At 61.7% G+C, this 14,915-nt stretch overlaps 1 protein-coding gene across 2 annotated transcripts; it reads left to right on the top strand.

The window, feature by feature from the left end:
• Positions 1-878: 878 nt before the first annotated feature.
• On the top strand, positions 879-14,736 carry MYL10 (myosin light chain 10). 2 transcript variants are annotated; one of them, XM_060649266.2, is made up of 8 exons: positions 879-1,237; positions 4,874-4,962; positions 7,266-7,358; positions 7,851-7,926; positions 8,771-8,875; positions 11,940-12,018; positions 14,152-14,200; positions 14,496-14,736. In XM_060649266.2, exons 2-8 carry the CDS (start codon positions 4,960-4,962, stop codon positions 14,592-14,594), a joined length of 504 nt encoding a protein of 167 aa, XP_060505249.1. In that variant the 5' UTR covers positions 879-1,237; positions 4,874-4,959; the 3' UTR covers positions 14,595-14,736. The 2 variants fall into 2 exon arrangements, with proteins under 2 accessions (XP_060505249.1, XP_060505248.1); XM_060649265.2 differs by lacking the exons at positions 879-1,237; positions 4,874-4,962 and adding an exon at positions 5,107-5,216.
• Positions 14,737-14,915: the final 179 nt, after the last annotated feature.

The raw sequence follows: 14,915 nt of genomic DNA, 5'->3' as shown, positions 1-14,915 counted from the left end.
TATCCTCCAAAAACCACCCTCCCTAAAGCACAGTACTAGGACCGAGCATAGATCTTCTGTTGTCTGTGTAAGGCAGTGGAAGGTAGCACCGTCACCTCCCTGGATTGAGGACATAGACCTCTACTAATGCAGCCCAAGGGTATTTTCACTTTTATAACAACATGTCTGAGTTGAGCTGACTGTGAGCAACAATCTCTAGGTTGCTGCTGTGCTGTCGAGTCCCCGCAACAACTCAGCACAAGCTGGTGCTCGGTCCAACCCGCCTTGCGGCTACCGTGGCTGGGGAGACCCGTCGCCATCGTTCTCTGGGCAGGTAAGGCTGCACTGAGAGCCCCGTGCTTCCGCTGCTGGACCCCTGAATTGTCTCGGCGGTGGCCTGGTCCCCAGGCCAGCCCCGTCCACATCTGAAGCCACCTGGGTCTGGGAAAGGAGATGTGAGCACGAGGGAAGGGTCTCCCGCACGCGGGCCGTAGGTCGGGAGGCCTGGATTCCGCTCCTCGCTTCTCACCATCCCCCACCTCCTTTTCACCTCCTCAGTAACGAAATCAGAGATGGGGCAGAGGGGCACCTCCGAGACTCTCCACATTTAGCTCTAGGAGGCGGGGCCCCGATACCGGGAAAGTCCTCGCTCCTTGAGGACGATCCTCCCCACTCGGAATCCAGAATAAAGCTGGCATTGAGCCAGGGGCCTCCACCACGTGCTGCTGGCACGGTAGCCTGGAGCTCAAAGTGCGCCCGGACTCACTTCCGGGGGCCCCACCGCGTGCCCTTTCTGGCCCGTCCAAGGCAGCATGGCTCCCCGGGCTCCCCCATCCCTCCTCCCGAGGGACCGGGGCCAGCCCAACCCCCTGGAGTTGATATTTCAGGCAGGACCCGGACTTAGAGCCGACGAGCTGTTTTCTCCCTCTTACCCCAAAGGAAATCGCCTTTTTTGCACTGTCAACTCCCTAATTACCAGATGGGACGACCGAGATTTTGAAGACAATTAGGGGGAGGCCTGTCTTTTCCCAAACGCCCCAGTGTCCCCTCCACCCCAGGCCCGCCCCTGTCTGGAGCCTTCCTCTAATTTGGAGCCACTTAGAGAAGACAAGGAAACCTTTAAAGCTAAGAAGAATGTCTCCCGGAATGCCTCCTGCCTGTTTTATAGCTGTGGTGGAGCGGCCGGCAGACGCACTCACTCTGCAGAAGCACGAACGATGCATCCTGTTCAAGGGGCCTGTGGCTACGGCATCCTGCTGTAAAAATAGCTGCGGGTTGGATGGGCGAAGAGGGGAGAACGGGGCGGGATTCTCTGCCCAGCGGGCCAGGAGTCACCCTAAACCAGAAGAGGGAGCCTCCAAGCCAGGTCAGGGAACTCTCTGCCCGGTCCCATTTGGGTCACCTCTGGATGGTTCGGCCACCACCTCTGAGCAGCCCTGGCCCCCCTCTGCTCCCCTCCCCTGCCTGACCCTGGCCCCTCACATTATACGCCTTCATATCTGGCCACCCCTGTGGGGGCCCTGGAATGTTCTACACATCCACCTGCTCTTCTCCCAGAGCGATGAGAACGCCCATTGTGTCCTCATCCTTCAAGGCCCAGTGTGATGGACCCCAGCCCACAGTGCCTCCTCTGGGGAAAGGCACTGTCTGGGCCCCTTCACTCCTGGAGCCACACTAGTTTTGTTTTATTTTATTTTTTTTTCACCTCTGTGTCTGCCATGCTCAGCATTCAATAAGTACTCCATAAATATTTGATGAGTGAATGAATAAACTTGGCACACATCGTCTGACTCTTGCTAAAATAATTCAAACCCAGGGATTGCAAAGGATACTTTGTTAGCCCCCGCAGAACACCAGTGTAGGGCCACGGTCGCTCGTCAGTGAGTGTTTGCCAATTTGAGTTGCCTTTGCTTGGGGAAGCGGTGAGTTCCCCATCACAGATGGTGTGCAAGCAAGGGCCACCTGAGTCTGCAAGGGACACTCGGCATCGAGCAGGGCTCGATGGGCTCGACTGAGAGGGCCAGTGACGCCCCACATGGAAGATTATGCATGAACAACCCCTGGGAGCATGTTTCTGAGCCCCCACTGTGCTCTTAGGGGCCAGGTGGCCGGAGGCCAAGGAGCAATGATGGCAAGGCCCCAAGGCCAAGGGAAAGGTGGGTAATCGCTGATCTGAAGAGTGGAGGGCAGAGGGAAGCAGTGACTCTAGTGGGAGAGGGAGGGAAACCCGGGAAGTCTTCTGGGAGGAGGTGAGAGGTGATGGAAAGTGGGGGGATGGAGGTGCGGCTGGGGAGGGAACATGGTCCACAGTCAAAAGCGGGGAGGAAGGAGACTTTGCAAAGTGGTGAAGGCCCGGTGGCGGCGGGCCGGGATGGGGGCCCGGGAGGCCGAGGACAGCCCGCTAGCCATGAAGCGTTAGAGGGCAGAGTTAGGGGTGAGAAGTGACAAGGCGAGGTCACCTGGCCCACTTTGTGGCGTGAGTGACAGCTGTCACCCTGCAGGGGGAAGGCCAAGTCCAAGGCAGCTGATGCCTTTCAAGCTCCCTTTCAGGTGTGGTGGCTCCCGGGACCGTGAGTTGCGCTCTGGAAAGCGGGGTGCTCTTCGCAGGGGGCTAAGTACTCCTCTGACTTCCCCGGGGCGACCCGGGATTCCAGTTCTGTGGCTGCTCACTCCCAGGAGGCCCCTGGCTGGCAGCACAGACCCCTCAGCGGTCTCTCCGACCCCCCCAGAACTGGCCATCATCCCAGGGTCAGCTGGGCCAAACAGTGTGACCCAGCAACGACAATAGACGCGCCCCAGCCTCACCTGGCTGACGAGGCCGTGAGTTTTGTCAGCGAGGGGGATCTGCCTTCCAAACCCCGCCCTTGATTCCAGAGGCCACCTCCTTTTCATGGCACCCGGCGGCCCAGTGGCAGCTTCTAGGGGGCCAGACCGCTGGCACCACTTCTCCCCAGGGGAAACTGAGAGTCTAGGTGTTGCTGAGGGGATCGCCCAAAGACAGGGTGGAGCTCACAGCACCCCCTGCTCAGGGCACACTGCATGCCCGCCCCCTCGCCACTCCCCTGCTCGCCCCAGGGACAAACCTTCCCCAACCACCTCTCCCGCGAGTTTTCGGTCTCCACCGGATTTCTGATCAGCTCTCCCTGCTTTCGTAACATGGAGAAGGAGGCCAGGGAAGGAAAACATCAGAACTAGTTTGCTAAGCACTTGTAACCTCTGTTGTGACTTATCCACATCTCACTGCGATTCTGTCTCACACTTCCTTCCTCCCGGCAGGCTGGGTGGGTGGCTCTCCGCTCACTCAGGACCGTCCTGAGCCCTCCGGAGCCCCTCTGCGGTCCTGGGTGGTGATCCCCAGAGGCAGGAGCTTAGGGGCATCGAGCCCTTGCATGAGGAGGCCTCCGGCCAGCAGGAAGCAGGTGGTATAAAGCCCCAGATGGCAAGTATCTCCCTGCTCAGCAAGCCCAGGGCCAGGAAGCCCCAGGGCCAGGCTCATGGACCCGGCAAGGAAAGGGGGCTCCCTGTAGCAGGTGCAGACGGTGGCCACCGGCCCCTCCACATGGACCCAGAAAGGGGCAGGCCCCTTGCCACACTTACCCAGCCCATCTCCCGCAGCAGTCTCGGCAGGACGGGGACCTGAACCCCAGGGTTCTTCACCCCAGCCTGCTGAACACCTGCGGGGCGTGTGGTTGGTCCCTGCCAGGCGACAGCATGGCAGTCCTGGCCCCAGATCAGGGTGGAGGATTTCATCAGAGGTCTCAGGGAGGTCAGGGAGGTGAGCATCGGGATGGGCAGAACCTTCCCGAAGCACCCTTCTGGAACGACTAGAAAGAGAGACTCATCCTGGCACCACCACTTATCGGCCTTGGATGAGTGACTTTACCCCGTGTGAGCCTCAGTTTCCTCACCTGGAAAATGGGGCGAGGATTCACTGGGAGGACACGTTTTAGAACATGACATGCCCTTCTGGGTTTTATAAATGTTAGCTACTCATCACATCCCCTCCCCCAAGGCAGGGATCAGCCGTACTGGGGCCCGGAGGCCTGGAGACCAGCTCCGGGGACAGTTAAGCTGTGCAGTGCCTGGAGACGGGTGGGCTCACTGCCTGAGCCCAGCAATGCCGGCCCTGGCAGCCGATCAGACGTGGTGGGTCCCACATGGGAGCCAACTTGGCCGGGCAGACTGGGGCTGCTGGGCTGCCCTGGACACATGGGGGCCTGCCAGGGGCAGGTGCGGACTTGGCTTGGCCCATCTCCTGGAGAATCCTTGGGCGGGGTCGGGCCTGGTAGAGGTGGGCCACATCCGGGGGTACGTCTGGCCAGAGAGGAATGGGGATCTGATTTTCCGGTTCTCCCCCGTCTCCCCCTCTCTCCACTTTTCTTTTGTCCGTCTCTTTGCGTTTTCAGCTCCCTGGACATTGTCGACGGACGGAGGGCTGGAGCGGGTAATGGGATGACCACGAGGCAGTAGTCGTCTTGGTTGAGGGGCCTTGTGGGTCAGGCTGAGGCAGAAACCCTCTCCCCAGGCTGACGGGGGTGACACGTGCTTGCCTGCCACTTTTCGCCGGGGGTTGGTGACCCACTGAGAGGCACGTAGCTCAAGGGGCTGGGCCATGTTGCAGCCCTGAGTTTCCCCAGCTGGTGCGGGGTGGCCCTGCCTTGGAAGTTCTCCTGACCTCAGATGGCCCGAGGCCAAGTCCTCCCAGCTAGTTCCTGGCCTCAACATGCTGCGTGTCCTCGGCCGAGTGCCCCTTCCCGGGCCTTTGTCCCTTGGGTGCAGAGATCCGGTTGGCCCAGTATAGGCGGAGATCCTGTGGTTTGGCCCACCCACTCCGAGTGGCCCCAGACAGGTGCCTGGCAGGGAGGCCTTCATCCTGTCCTTTGTCACCTTCCAGACTGTTGTCCGGATCTGGAGCACTATTTAAAGAGCCTTCCCTGAGAACCCCCAGTGCTGCTGCGTCGAGAGGGAGCACTCCAGACCATGGTAGGCTGGGGCTGCCCTGCCTCCTGACCCTGACCTCATTCCTCAACTCTGACCTCATCCTGTGACCTTGATTTCATTTGTGACTCTGACCTTCACCTCATGCCTAAACTCACCCTGACCTTGACCTTGCTTCTCCCACTGACATCCTTGACCTTGACCTCATGTCCCTAGTCCTGACCTTTTCTTCACCCTTGATGTTGTCCCTGCACCTGGCCCACCCTGGACGGTCCTTAACGGGTGGCCAGTCTATCCACGTAGGTCCTGATCTGGGTCTCTGCTTCCCGGACTTGGCGGGGGCTGCTGAGTTGAAGCTGCGGGGGTGGGGGATAGGAACGAGGAAGAGGAGGGCAGAGGAAGGAGGGGGCTAGGCTTAGAGGTTTCATGGCAGAAGCAGGGCTCTGCTCCCATTGACAGAGGACATGGTTCCTGGGGGGTCGGGGTTGATATTCCAGGATAGCCTGGGTCCCATGCACACTGGCATGGGGCCTGTCCTGCTGCCCTCCCCCTGTCCCTGTCTCCAGCCCCTTGGGTGTCCCTACAGGGTCTCAACAGCACCGCTCTTTCACGTCTCTGTGTCTCACACCTTCGATCTTCCTCTTGGCCTGAGAACTCGGACCCGGCTGTCAAGCCTCAGCTCGGAAGCCACCCCCTCCGGGAGGTCTGCCCTGAGCGGCCCAGTGGCCCAGGGGCTTCTCTGTGTCCTCAGTGTCTGCCTCTCCCTCTATCGCTCTCCACTGATCACCTGTCTCCCGGCTGGACTGGGGGCTCCTTGGGGACAAGACAGGGCCTGATTCAGCTCTGGGTCCCTGGGACTGGGCACAAGGCCTGGCTGGAGGTCAGCAGTTGCCTAATAAATGTCCTGATGCTCGGAAGGAGGCATTACCTTGGTTTCATAAATGGGGACACTGAGACTCAGAGAAGGCCACTGATTTTCTCAATATCACGGGGCTGTGAGCAGCAGAGCCAGAATTAGAACTCAGGTCCGGTGACCCCCTTCTGCCCCGAGGTGTTCCGTTCAGAAGATTTTTTATTTTCTAGGGGTACATTGCAAAAGGCAATTTCCAAGACAGCTGGGCTGGCCGGGGTCCCAGCTAGGAGATCAGAAGGCAGGTCAGGGCTCTGGGGCTCAGGGTCCCGTCTCCTCTTGGGGGTTCTGGAAGAGGGCCCGGCACACAGTGGGGCGACGTTCCACAAGAGGGACATGAAAGGCTGGCTGAGGCAGGGATGGGGGAAGCCAAGGTCGAGGGCAGGTCTGAGAAGAGAAAGGGCAGAATATCCCACAGACGGAAGTGATTGTTTTTTATTAATCAGAGGGAAATGTATATGTAATTATGTGAGATGAGCTCCTCAGGGAGGTTCCTTTCTTTATGATGTCTGAAGGGATTTATAAATATTACAGAGGTTTTACAGCATCATAACGTCCTGGCTACCCTGCCAGCCCCCTTTCAAAGGATTAGTGGAGACAAAGCACCCAGTAAAAGCTAATTATAAGTCAGCCTGGGAGCCCGAGGGGGAGTGGGGGTGGGGGCGGGGTGGGGGTGGGGGGAAGGAGTGAGCTCGGGGAGACCACACAGGGGCTGGGGTGCAGGGGGATCCCACGCTCTGGGGTGGGGTAGGCAGGGGGCTTGGCACAGAGGGCGGTGCCCGCTGAGATGGAGGCGGGGGCTGGGGGTGGGGGGCTGGGGGCGGGAAGCCGCTGTCCGTGGGGACCCCGCCTTCCCCCTCCCGGCCAAGCCTGAGCCCTGGTGATGGCTGCTGAGGGAAAGGCCCCCTGGGGGAATCTTGGGGACCCAGAGCTTTCAGGGAATGCGTAACTGTGGGCTCTCAGGCCCCTGATATCCTGAAAGAAGCAAGTAGAGGCAGGAAGGCTGGCCGGAGACCCTCCACGTGGGTGGCCTCCTGCTCTACCTGCTGCAGAGATGGGTCCTGAGCTCTGGGCAGCCGTTTCCCGACGGATCCGCACTCTGAGCCGGGCCCTGGGTGGGTGCAGGGGAGCCCGCAGATGGGATGGACACAGGGAGCCGTGGCCGGACAGTATCCTCTCTGCTGTCCTGCCTGGGTCTCCTCCCCCCAGCTCAGGAAGCCACTGACTGGCCCGTGGGGTGGGGAGGGGGCCCCCAGGCCTCTGGCCTCAGCGGATCCGCAAGGCTTCCTCAGGAGCCCTGTCTGTCTGCTACACCCCGCAGCCGGGGGTGGCGTTTGGGACTGTGACACTCTGGGAGGTGGGACGAAAGGGCGGGCCGGGTGCTTGTCTGACCTCCAGAGGAAGGGTTTCTGCAATGCCCCCCGCTGGCATCTCACAGGCACCGAGAAGGGCCCGCAAGAGAGCAGAGGGTGGAGCCAGCTCCAATGTCTTCTCCATGTTTGATCAGTCCCAGATCCAGGAGTTTAAAGAGGTTGGTCAGTGCCCTCTGGGGCCACCGGGAGGGTTAATGCAACGCATGGAAAGCACCCATGGGGCCGGCGAGGCCTGGGTCGCCCTCAGTCCCTGGGGATGATGATGTCACCCTTCTTAGGGGCCACCCCGGTGCCCCTCCCCGTCTAGAGGTGTGACTTGTCTTCCTTGGGCAGCCCCCGCCCCTCCTTTGCTTGCTGTGTGACCTCGGGAGAGTCCTTCTGCTCTCTGAGCCTCAGTTTCCCTGTCTGTAAAATGGGGTTGCTGTGAGCATGAGGGGGAGGGACGGGCGTGGCGCCCAGCACGCAACGGGAGCAGAGTGGGTTAGCCGACGCTCTCTGGCTGGTGCCATCTGAGCCGGGACAGCGGCTGGCCGGAGGGGTCTGTACGGCTGTTATCCAGGCAGCATGGCCCCTGTGGGTGGGGGGCGGCTCTGGGAAGCCCGGGCTCAGGTGGGTGGGTCGCTGGCCGTTCAGTACCCACGTCTCACCAGGCCTTCACCATCATGGACCAGAACCGGGATGGCTTCATCGACAAGGAGGACCTGAGAGACACCTTTGCTGCCTTGGGTGCGTGACCAGCAGCTGTGGAGGTTCCGGGCTTGGGGCGGAACCGAGCCCAGCCCTTCCGGGAGGAGTGGGCGGCTGGGGACAACAGGGGCTTGGGTGCCGTTGGGGGGCAGGGGAGGGGCAGCCAGTGCCTGGAAGGTTGGCGGGTGGCGGGGGGGGTGCTCCTTCAGGTGCGGGAATGGCCCTTCCAAAGGCCTGGTCTGGAAGGCCCGGGTGGGGTCAGGGGTCAAGAGAGCAGTGGGGGATGCTGGGGCAAGAGGCTGGACACGTCCGCAGGGCTCAAGGCTGCCCGGCTTTGGTTACCAGGGGAGGGTTTTGCACATCTAAGGGCCCAGGGAGAGGCCTTCAGGCATGAATGGGGTGGGGGTCAGGCCGGGGGGAGAGGGCATAACCAAGTCCCGTCTGAACGAACTTGGAGCTCCTGGAGATGTGACCGTCCGCTGGGACCATGGGGAACCCGAGTCCCCCACCTCCAGTTGACCTCATCCCGGGGCCCATGAGCCCCGAGGCCCAGGTCTTCCGGCCCCTATGCACCTGGGCTCCATCTTCTTTGGGCCTCAGTTCCTTCATCTGCAAAATGGGGATAATCGCCAACTGGTTCTCCTTTCTAAGGAGGCTGAGGTGGTGGCGGGAGTGGGGGAGGCTGGGAGAGCTGACTGTGGCTGAATGTGTCGCCCTTCCTGAGGTCCCCGGGCAGGTAGGCAGGGCCTGAGGACAGCTGAGCTGGGAGACCCTGTAGGACGCTCCCTGGTCCTGAGCTCTGCTCTCCTGGAACTGCCTGCAGGCAGGGACCCCTCTGTCCCTCATTATGCTCCTGGGTGTCCCCACTCCTCCCCTCCTCCAGGCCGCATCAACGTGAAGAACGAGGAGCTGGAGGCCATGGTGAAGGAGGCCCCCGGGCCCATCAACTTCACCGTCTTCCTGACCATGTTCGGGGAGAAGCTGAAGGGTGAGTGAGGCCCCGGGTGGCCCCGGGGAGCGGCTGGGCAGCCTGGCCCTGTGTGCGGACAGCCGGGAGCAAGGTGTAGCCCCCAGGTGCCAGCCCCCTGGGTGCACACACCCCGCCCCAGGGGCCTCTACACCACAGAGTAGTGGTAACTGTAATAACACCCGCCTGCAGGGCTGGGGGTGGGGGGCGCCAACGGGACAGTTTTGTGAGAAAACCCTCCGCCCACCATCAGGACGGGCCCCAGCCCTGCTTCCCTACCCCCGGGCTCGCTCATCCTGCCTGCTCTGCCTCATTACCCACTGCCGATGGGAGCAGGGGCACCGGAGGGCGTTCTGGAAGTTCCTGTGGCTGACCCCGGGGCTGGACAGGTCACTCACACAGCTTGCAGGGAAAGGATCAAGGGGCTGAGGGGTGTCACCACCCCTGCCCCGGGTGTCCCAGCATCAAAGTGGCGGGGGAGAGAACCTAACCACGGCTCCCAGCTCTTACCACCACACCCTGGGGTCAGGGCAACTCTGTCCCTTTCTCTCTGGGCCGCGGCGAGCTACCTTCCACCCCTCAGTAACATCTTCCTGGGCTGGAAGATTCTAGGCTGTGGCTGCTCTGGGAGGTGAGCCTTGTCACCCCCCACCCTCAGGCTGCCTGATGCCCTCCCACTGACCCCCAGGGTGACCCCGGGCAAGGCTCGTCTGCTTTGCGCCTCGGTTTTTTTGTCTGCAAAATGGGGTTGTGTTCGTTTCCTGAGGCCACTCTAGTTAATAACCACAAGCTGGTGGCTCGCAAAAGCAGCAACGTGTTCTCTCAGTTGTGGAGTTTGGAAGCCCAACATCTGGCAAGAGGCTTTAGGGGAGATCCTACCTCTGTGGCCACACTGCTCCTTCCTCTTCTGTCTGTCCGTCTCCCCCTGCCTTGAGCTCAGCAGGACACTTGTCACTGGATATAGGGCCCACCAGCCCAGGGTGATTAGCCCAGGGTGATTTCCCATCTCAACATTTCCTTACATCTGCAAAGGCCCTTTTTCCAAGTAAGGCGACATTTCCAGGTTCCGGAGACGAGGACATGGGCGTATGTTCTGGGGGCCACCATCAACCCCACTGCAGGGGTGGACCCCCAGCAGCATCACAGATTGCGTCTGGCAAGAAATCATAATACCCTCATGGGCTGTGTCCCGCCAGAAGGTACAATAACCTCTACACACGCTGTCCTCACTGTCCTGCTTGATCCTGGAGCTAGAAGGCCAACAATTGACCTGTGACCTAACAGCCCCACCCTCCCACGGGTAGGGACGAGGAGACCGAGGGCCAGACATGGAGCCTGGGCCTGGCCCTCCTCCGGAAAGGGAAGCCGTTAGGGGTTATTGCTGGAACTGGGCCCCAGGGGCTGGGCCCAGGGTCCGCTCTTGGGAAAGACACGCGTGACCCCGGCCAGTGATTCTGCAGGGAGGCCTGAAGTTCATGTCGTGCACGGCTGAGCTAACAGTTATGACCCAGGGCCAGGCGGGGCCAAGAGACTGCAGCTTTTTCTCATTTTTTGCGGGCGTGGCAGGACAGGGGTTCCATCTGAGCCTGTCATGTGAACTTGGCTGAGCCTGCACGCTTGGCCAGTGGTGGGGACAGGAGCCGGGGGCTAGGACAGGCACCGCCTCATCCTCTAATTGGGGCGCGGACACTTGGTCCCAACGGCCGCTGCACCCCATCTGGTGAGGTTCGCAGTCCGCGGGACAGAGAGTCTCTGGGAGGAGAGACGGGAGGATCAGGCTGTGGTCACTGTCCGGCCACTGGGCCTGAGCCCCGGGTAGCTGGTCCTCAGGAAAGTGGGCGGGAGCCACCTGCCCCTACTGCCGGGGCTCTTCAAAAACCCTGGGAGGCCGAGAGCTCCCACCAGCCCCCCCCCATAATCCCTCGGGCACCCCTTCTCTGCTTTCACGGCCAGGCTGTGAGGGCCTGGGGCTCTGCCCCGGCTGGACCCTGGGCTGAGCCTCTGGGCTGGGCACACGGGCTCCCCGCTGCCCTCCCCAGAGGAAGCCCACTGCCGCGCCCTCCATGAGCCCCCAGGCCAGCACTCGGTCGCTCGGCCAGGCTCAGAGGCACCGAATGACCCGGACAGCAAGACTCCTGTCCTAGCAAGGCTCCAGTCCGCCGGGCAGGAGCCCAGAGCAGCACAATAAGCGAGGGCTCTGGAGTCCAAAGACCTGGCTTCTAACCCTCCCTCCCCTCATTAGTGGGGGCCTCAGGCAAGCACAGAGCCCCCCTCTGCCTCAGTTTCCTCTTTGACAAACTGAGGACATCAATACCTACCCCACGGGGTGTCCTGGGGGTTCCATGAGATAAAATGGCACGGAGCACTCAGAGGTGTCTGTGACCGTGATCAATCCGTGTTTGACAAGATCTGTACCGTTGACGACCCGTCTCTGTCAACTGATCCTGGGAGGCAGGCAGCAACCACCGTCCTTGCCTCCGTTTCACTGGTGACGTAGCTGGGCCTCGAAGAAAGAAGGGGACGTCCCTGGGCTGCGGTGAGCAGGGTGGCAGTGTGGCAGAGGGCAAGGCGCTCAGGCAAGGGTCACCAGGTCACCTGCCGTCATCCAGAAGCCGTGAGGCCTTGGGCGAGACCCTGAGTCTCTCTGGGCCTCAGTCTCCCCATCTGCACAACCGGGGGCTGGGCGTTCGACCCTGTTGTGGAAGTCGACACACTTCTGATGCCAAACCCGCGCTGCGGGGGTGGTCAAGCGGGGGCTGCTCTGGCTGTGCCCCGCCCCCACCTCACTAATCACGACCTCTGAGCTTCAGTTCCTCCGTCTCCAAAATCAGGCCAGTCGTCAGGAGGGGGAGGTATGAACCAAGTGCTCAGTTGGGGTGTCCATGCACCGCGGGACAGGCCGCTCACAGCCCTTCCTGTTGCTCCCACTCCTTGTTTCTCAGGAGTCTCCCTTCTCTTGCTTCCACTGGGTCTGGCCCCCGCTCTGGAGGGGAGGAAGCCCCTCCACCCCCAGCCCCCGCCCAGCCCTGGCCTGGCCTGGCCTCGTCACCCTAGCTCTCTCCCTGCCTGCGTGTCCTGCTTCCAGGTACGGACCCAGAGGAGACCATTCTCCACGCCTTCAAGGTGTTTGACACCGAAGGGAAAGGTTTCGTCAAGGCTGATTTGTAAGTCCCCTCTGTCCTCCGTTCTGGGTTTTCTGTCCCCAGAGGCTCAGGTGATAAAGCGAGCTGGAGTGAAGTCAGGCTGGATGGCGGCTCAGTGTCCTCCCGACCCGATGCTCAGGCACCGTGCGACCGGGAGCCAGGAGGGCGCCGCCCTGCCCAGCTGAGCCGTCACTCGATGTGCCCCTTCCCCTCTCTGGGCCTCAGTGTCCCCACTTCTGTGTGGAACTGTACAGGGAGTATGGAGTCACCAGGGGTGGGTTTCCCAGTGGCGAGAGGGAGTGGCGGTAGAGGGGGGCCTTGAAGGGCAACTATGGGTTGCCTAGGCTGGGGAAGGGAACATTCTAGATGCAGGAACACGGCGGTGAAAGGCCAGGGCTTGGCATTGCGAGTTTGGCCAGGGGGTGGCTGGACTCCGGGTCCACCCTGGGGGCATGGGAGAGCCTGAGGTGGGGTCAGATGGGGCGAGATGACCCCCAGCCTGGTGGAGGAAGGACGGGGTTACGGTCGTCGCGAGGGTGGGGACAGAGGGGAGCCGATGGGTCGTTGAAACACCAGAGGCCAGTGCCAATAGGATCCAGGGTTCTGGGGAGAGGTATGGGGGAGGGGACACGGGAAGGGACCAGCTCAGCTGGGGATGCGCAGCGTGAGCGGCTGAGGGCAGCTGTCTGGCGGGCCACCGGGCTGGCATTGTAGAGGTGGGGGCTCGGACGCCTGCTATCCTCAGCCCAGCGAGAGCACTGAGCAGAGAGCTAAGGGCTGGGGGCAAGGGTGGCAAGCCCAGGGATTAGGACACGGAACTGTCCCTGGGCGGTCCCTTCAGAGCCTCCAAGGTCTCTCCGGGCCTGTGGGTAACCCGGACACAGGCAAGTTTCCTCCCCAGGCACGGGCTTTCTGAAGGATTACTGTGATGCTTGAGGCCTTGACTTGGCTGCCTGCTAGAATCATCACATAACAGGGGTGGGGGTGGGGGGCTGGGCAGTGGTGAAACAGGGAGGGTCTGTCTACTCTCACACCTTCTCACCGACCCCCAGCCCCCAAAGTTGTGAGTCACATGCTCGCCAGGGGTAGACAAGGGGACGTTCGGGGTTCCTGCAGGCTGGGACCCTCTCCTTCACCCCTCCTCCAGGGGTCCACGGTTCCCACACCCATCTTGGGAGCCCCCGGGGGGCACTGAGGGCGACCCCCGCGGTGGTCGGGATCCACCAGTGCGGGGCCAGGAACACCTTACGGACCCAGTTTGGGAACCGAAGGCCCCACCCCCCGGGGTATCGGACCCGGAGGACATGGCTGCCCGCCAGGCAGGCCACAGCAGAGGCTCTGCCAGCGACGGAGTCTGTGAACAGTCCCCAGCTCGGAGAGCTGGAAACTGTGACTGTCCCACAGTAACGTAAATAATGGAAAATGTGCGTCGGCCTTTAGCGGGCTTGCCATGCTGGCGCCACGGGATGCTTGGCGCTCGGGCCTGGGGTCCCTCCCCCGCCCGCCGTGTCCCCTGAGGGCCCATCTAGTCCTGTCCTGCCCCACCTCCTGCTGCTCCTCCGGGCCCCGCGGACAGCTGCTCCCCAGGACCACCCAGGGACACGGGCCCCACTCGCCACCACAAATCCTTACCCTTCCGGAGCCTCGGTTTCCCTCGGTGATGGGGGACCGCTGGCTCTCACTTCCAGGGCCAGGAGGAGCAAACGAGACCCGGGCAGGACACGGGCTCAGCCCGACCCCTGGCTGAGCGCGAGCAGCTTGTACTCTCGAAAGCCCGGTTGTAGACGTCAGCCAGAGGCACCAGCTGAACTAGTGGTCCGTCTAGAACGGAGAAGGAGGGGCTCCCCTCCGTGACCTGGAGGTTGATTATTACTGCATGATGGGACATCAGAGTGGGCCCTAAGGTCATGTCAGGGCCCCAAGTTCACTTCTTTTGGTCCCCGCCTGATGTGTGGAGGAAAGTCTGTGTTACCAAGGAGGAAACTGAGGCCGAGAGGCGAGGGGTCCACCCCAGGCGACACAGACATCTGGTTGGTGCCTCCTGGGGCAGGGCTCCTCCCCACAGCCTGCCTGCCCTCACGACCCCCGGAATCTGCGCGTGCACACCCAGGGTGGCCCTTCCCCTGAACGTGACCCTTCCTCTTCTTTGAGCAGCATCAAAGAGAAACTCATGACCCAGGCGGACCGGTTCAGTGAGGAGGAGGTAAGTGCGGGCTTTTCAGGGCTCCGCCCGGGGCTGCTGATCTTTCTGGAAGGTGCGGGCCGGCCCGGGCCCATCTCAGCAGCCTCTCCTCTGGAGATCGCTCTTCCTCAGATGCTGAGGTGTTGACCCCCTTGGATGAGAACAAGGATGGGTGGGGGCGGCCGTGGGACCCCGGCCTCTGGGCCCTCCATCCCTGCCTCCAACCGCAGAGAGGGGAACAATGTTGTGCCCCGCGGCCTCGGGTGACCCCCTGCTCCCGACCTTCATCCGGGCCGACTCCCTGCTCCTCCCCCAGGTCAAGCAGATGTTCGCGGCTTTCCCTCCAGACGTGTGTGGCAACCTGGACTACAGGAGCCTGTGCTACATCATCACCCACGGCGAAGAGAAGGACTAGGGGTCCAAGGGCCCCCCCCCACCTTCGGAGGCAGCAAACACCGGCGGTGTTTCGGGGGTGGCCACTGGGGAGGCCCCGCAGCCAATGTGTGTAAAGAAAACGCTCCCCTCGCCCCGTGGGCTGGGGGCAAAGCAAGAATAAATCGTGCAAGCAAGGCCTGAGTTTTTGTGATTAATGCCCCGGTGGGGGAGACAGCGAAACATTCCGCGTTGTTGGTTTTTCCAAAATTTTCACTTCCCCAGCTTTGCTCAAATGTTCCTGATGAGCTGGTGTTTAGAGCTAATTGACAGTTTTAACGGTCCCCAGCTGGGCCACAGGACA

This window comes from Panthera onca, chromosome E3 (assembly GCF_046562875.1).
Source record: "Panthera onca isolate mPanOnc1 chromosome E3, mPanOnc1 haplotype 2, whole genome shotgun sequence".
Lineage (NCBI taxonomy): Eukaryota > Metazoa > Chordata > Mammalia > Carnivora > Felidae > Panthera > Panthera onca.
This window is presented reverse-complemented; position numbering and strand designations above follow the sequence as displayed.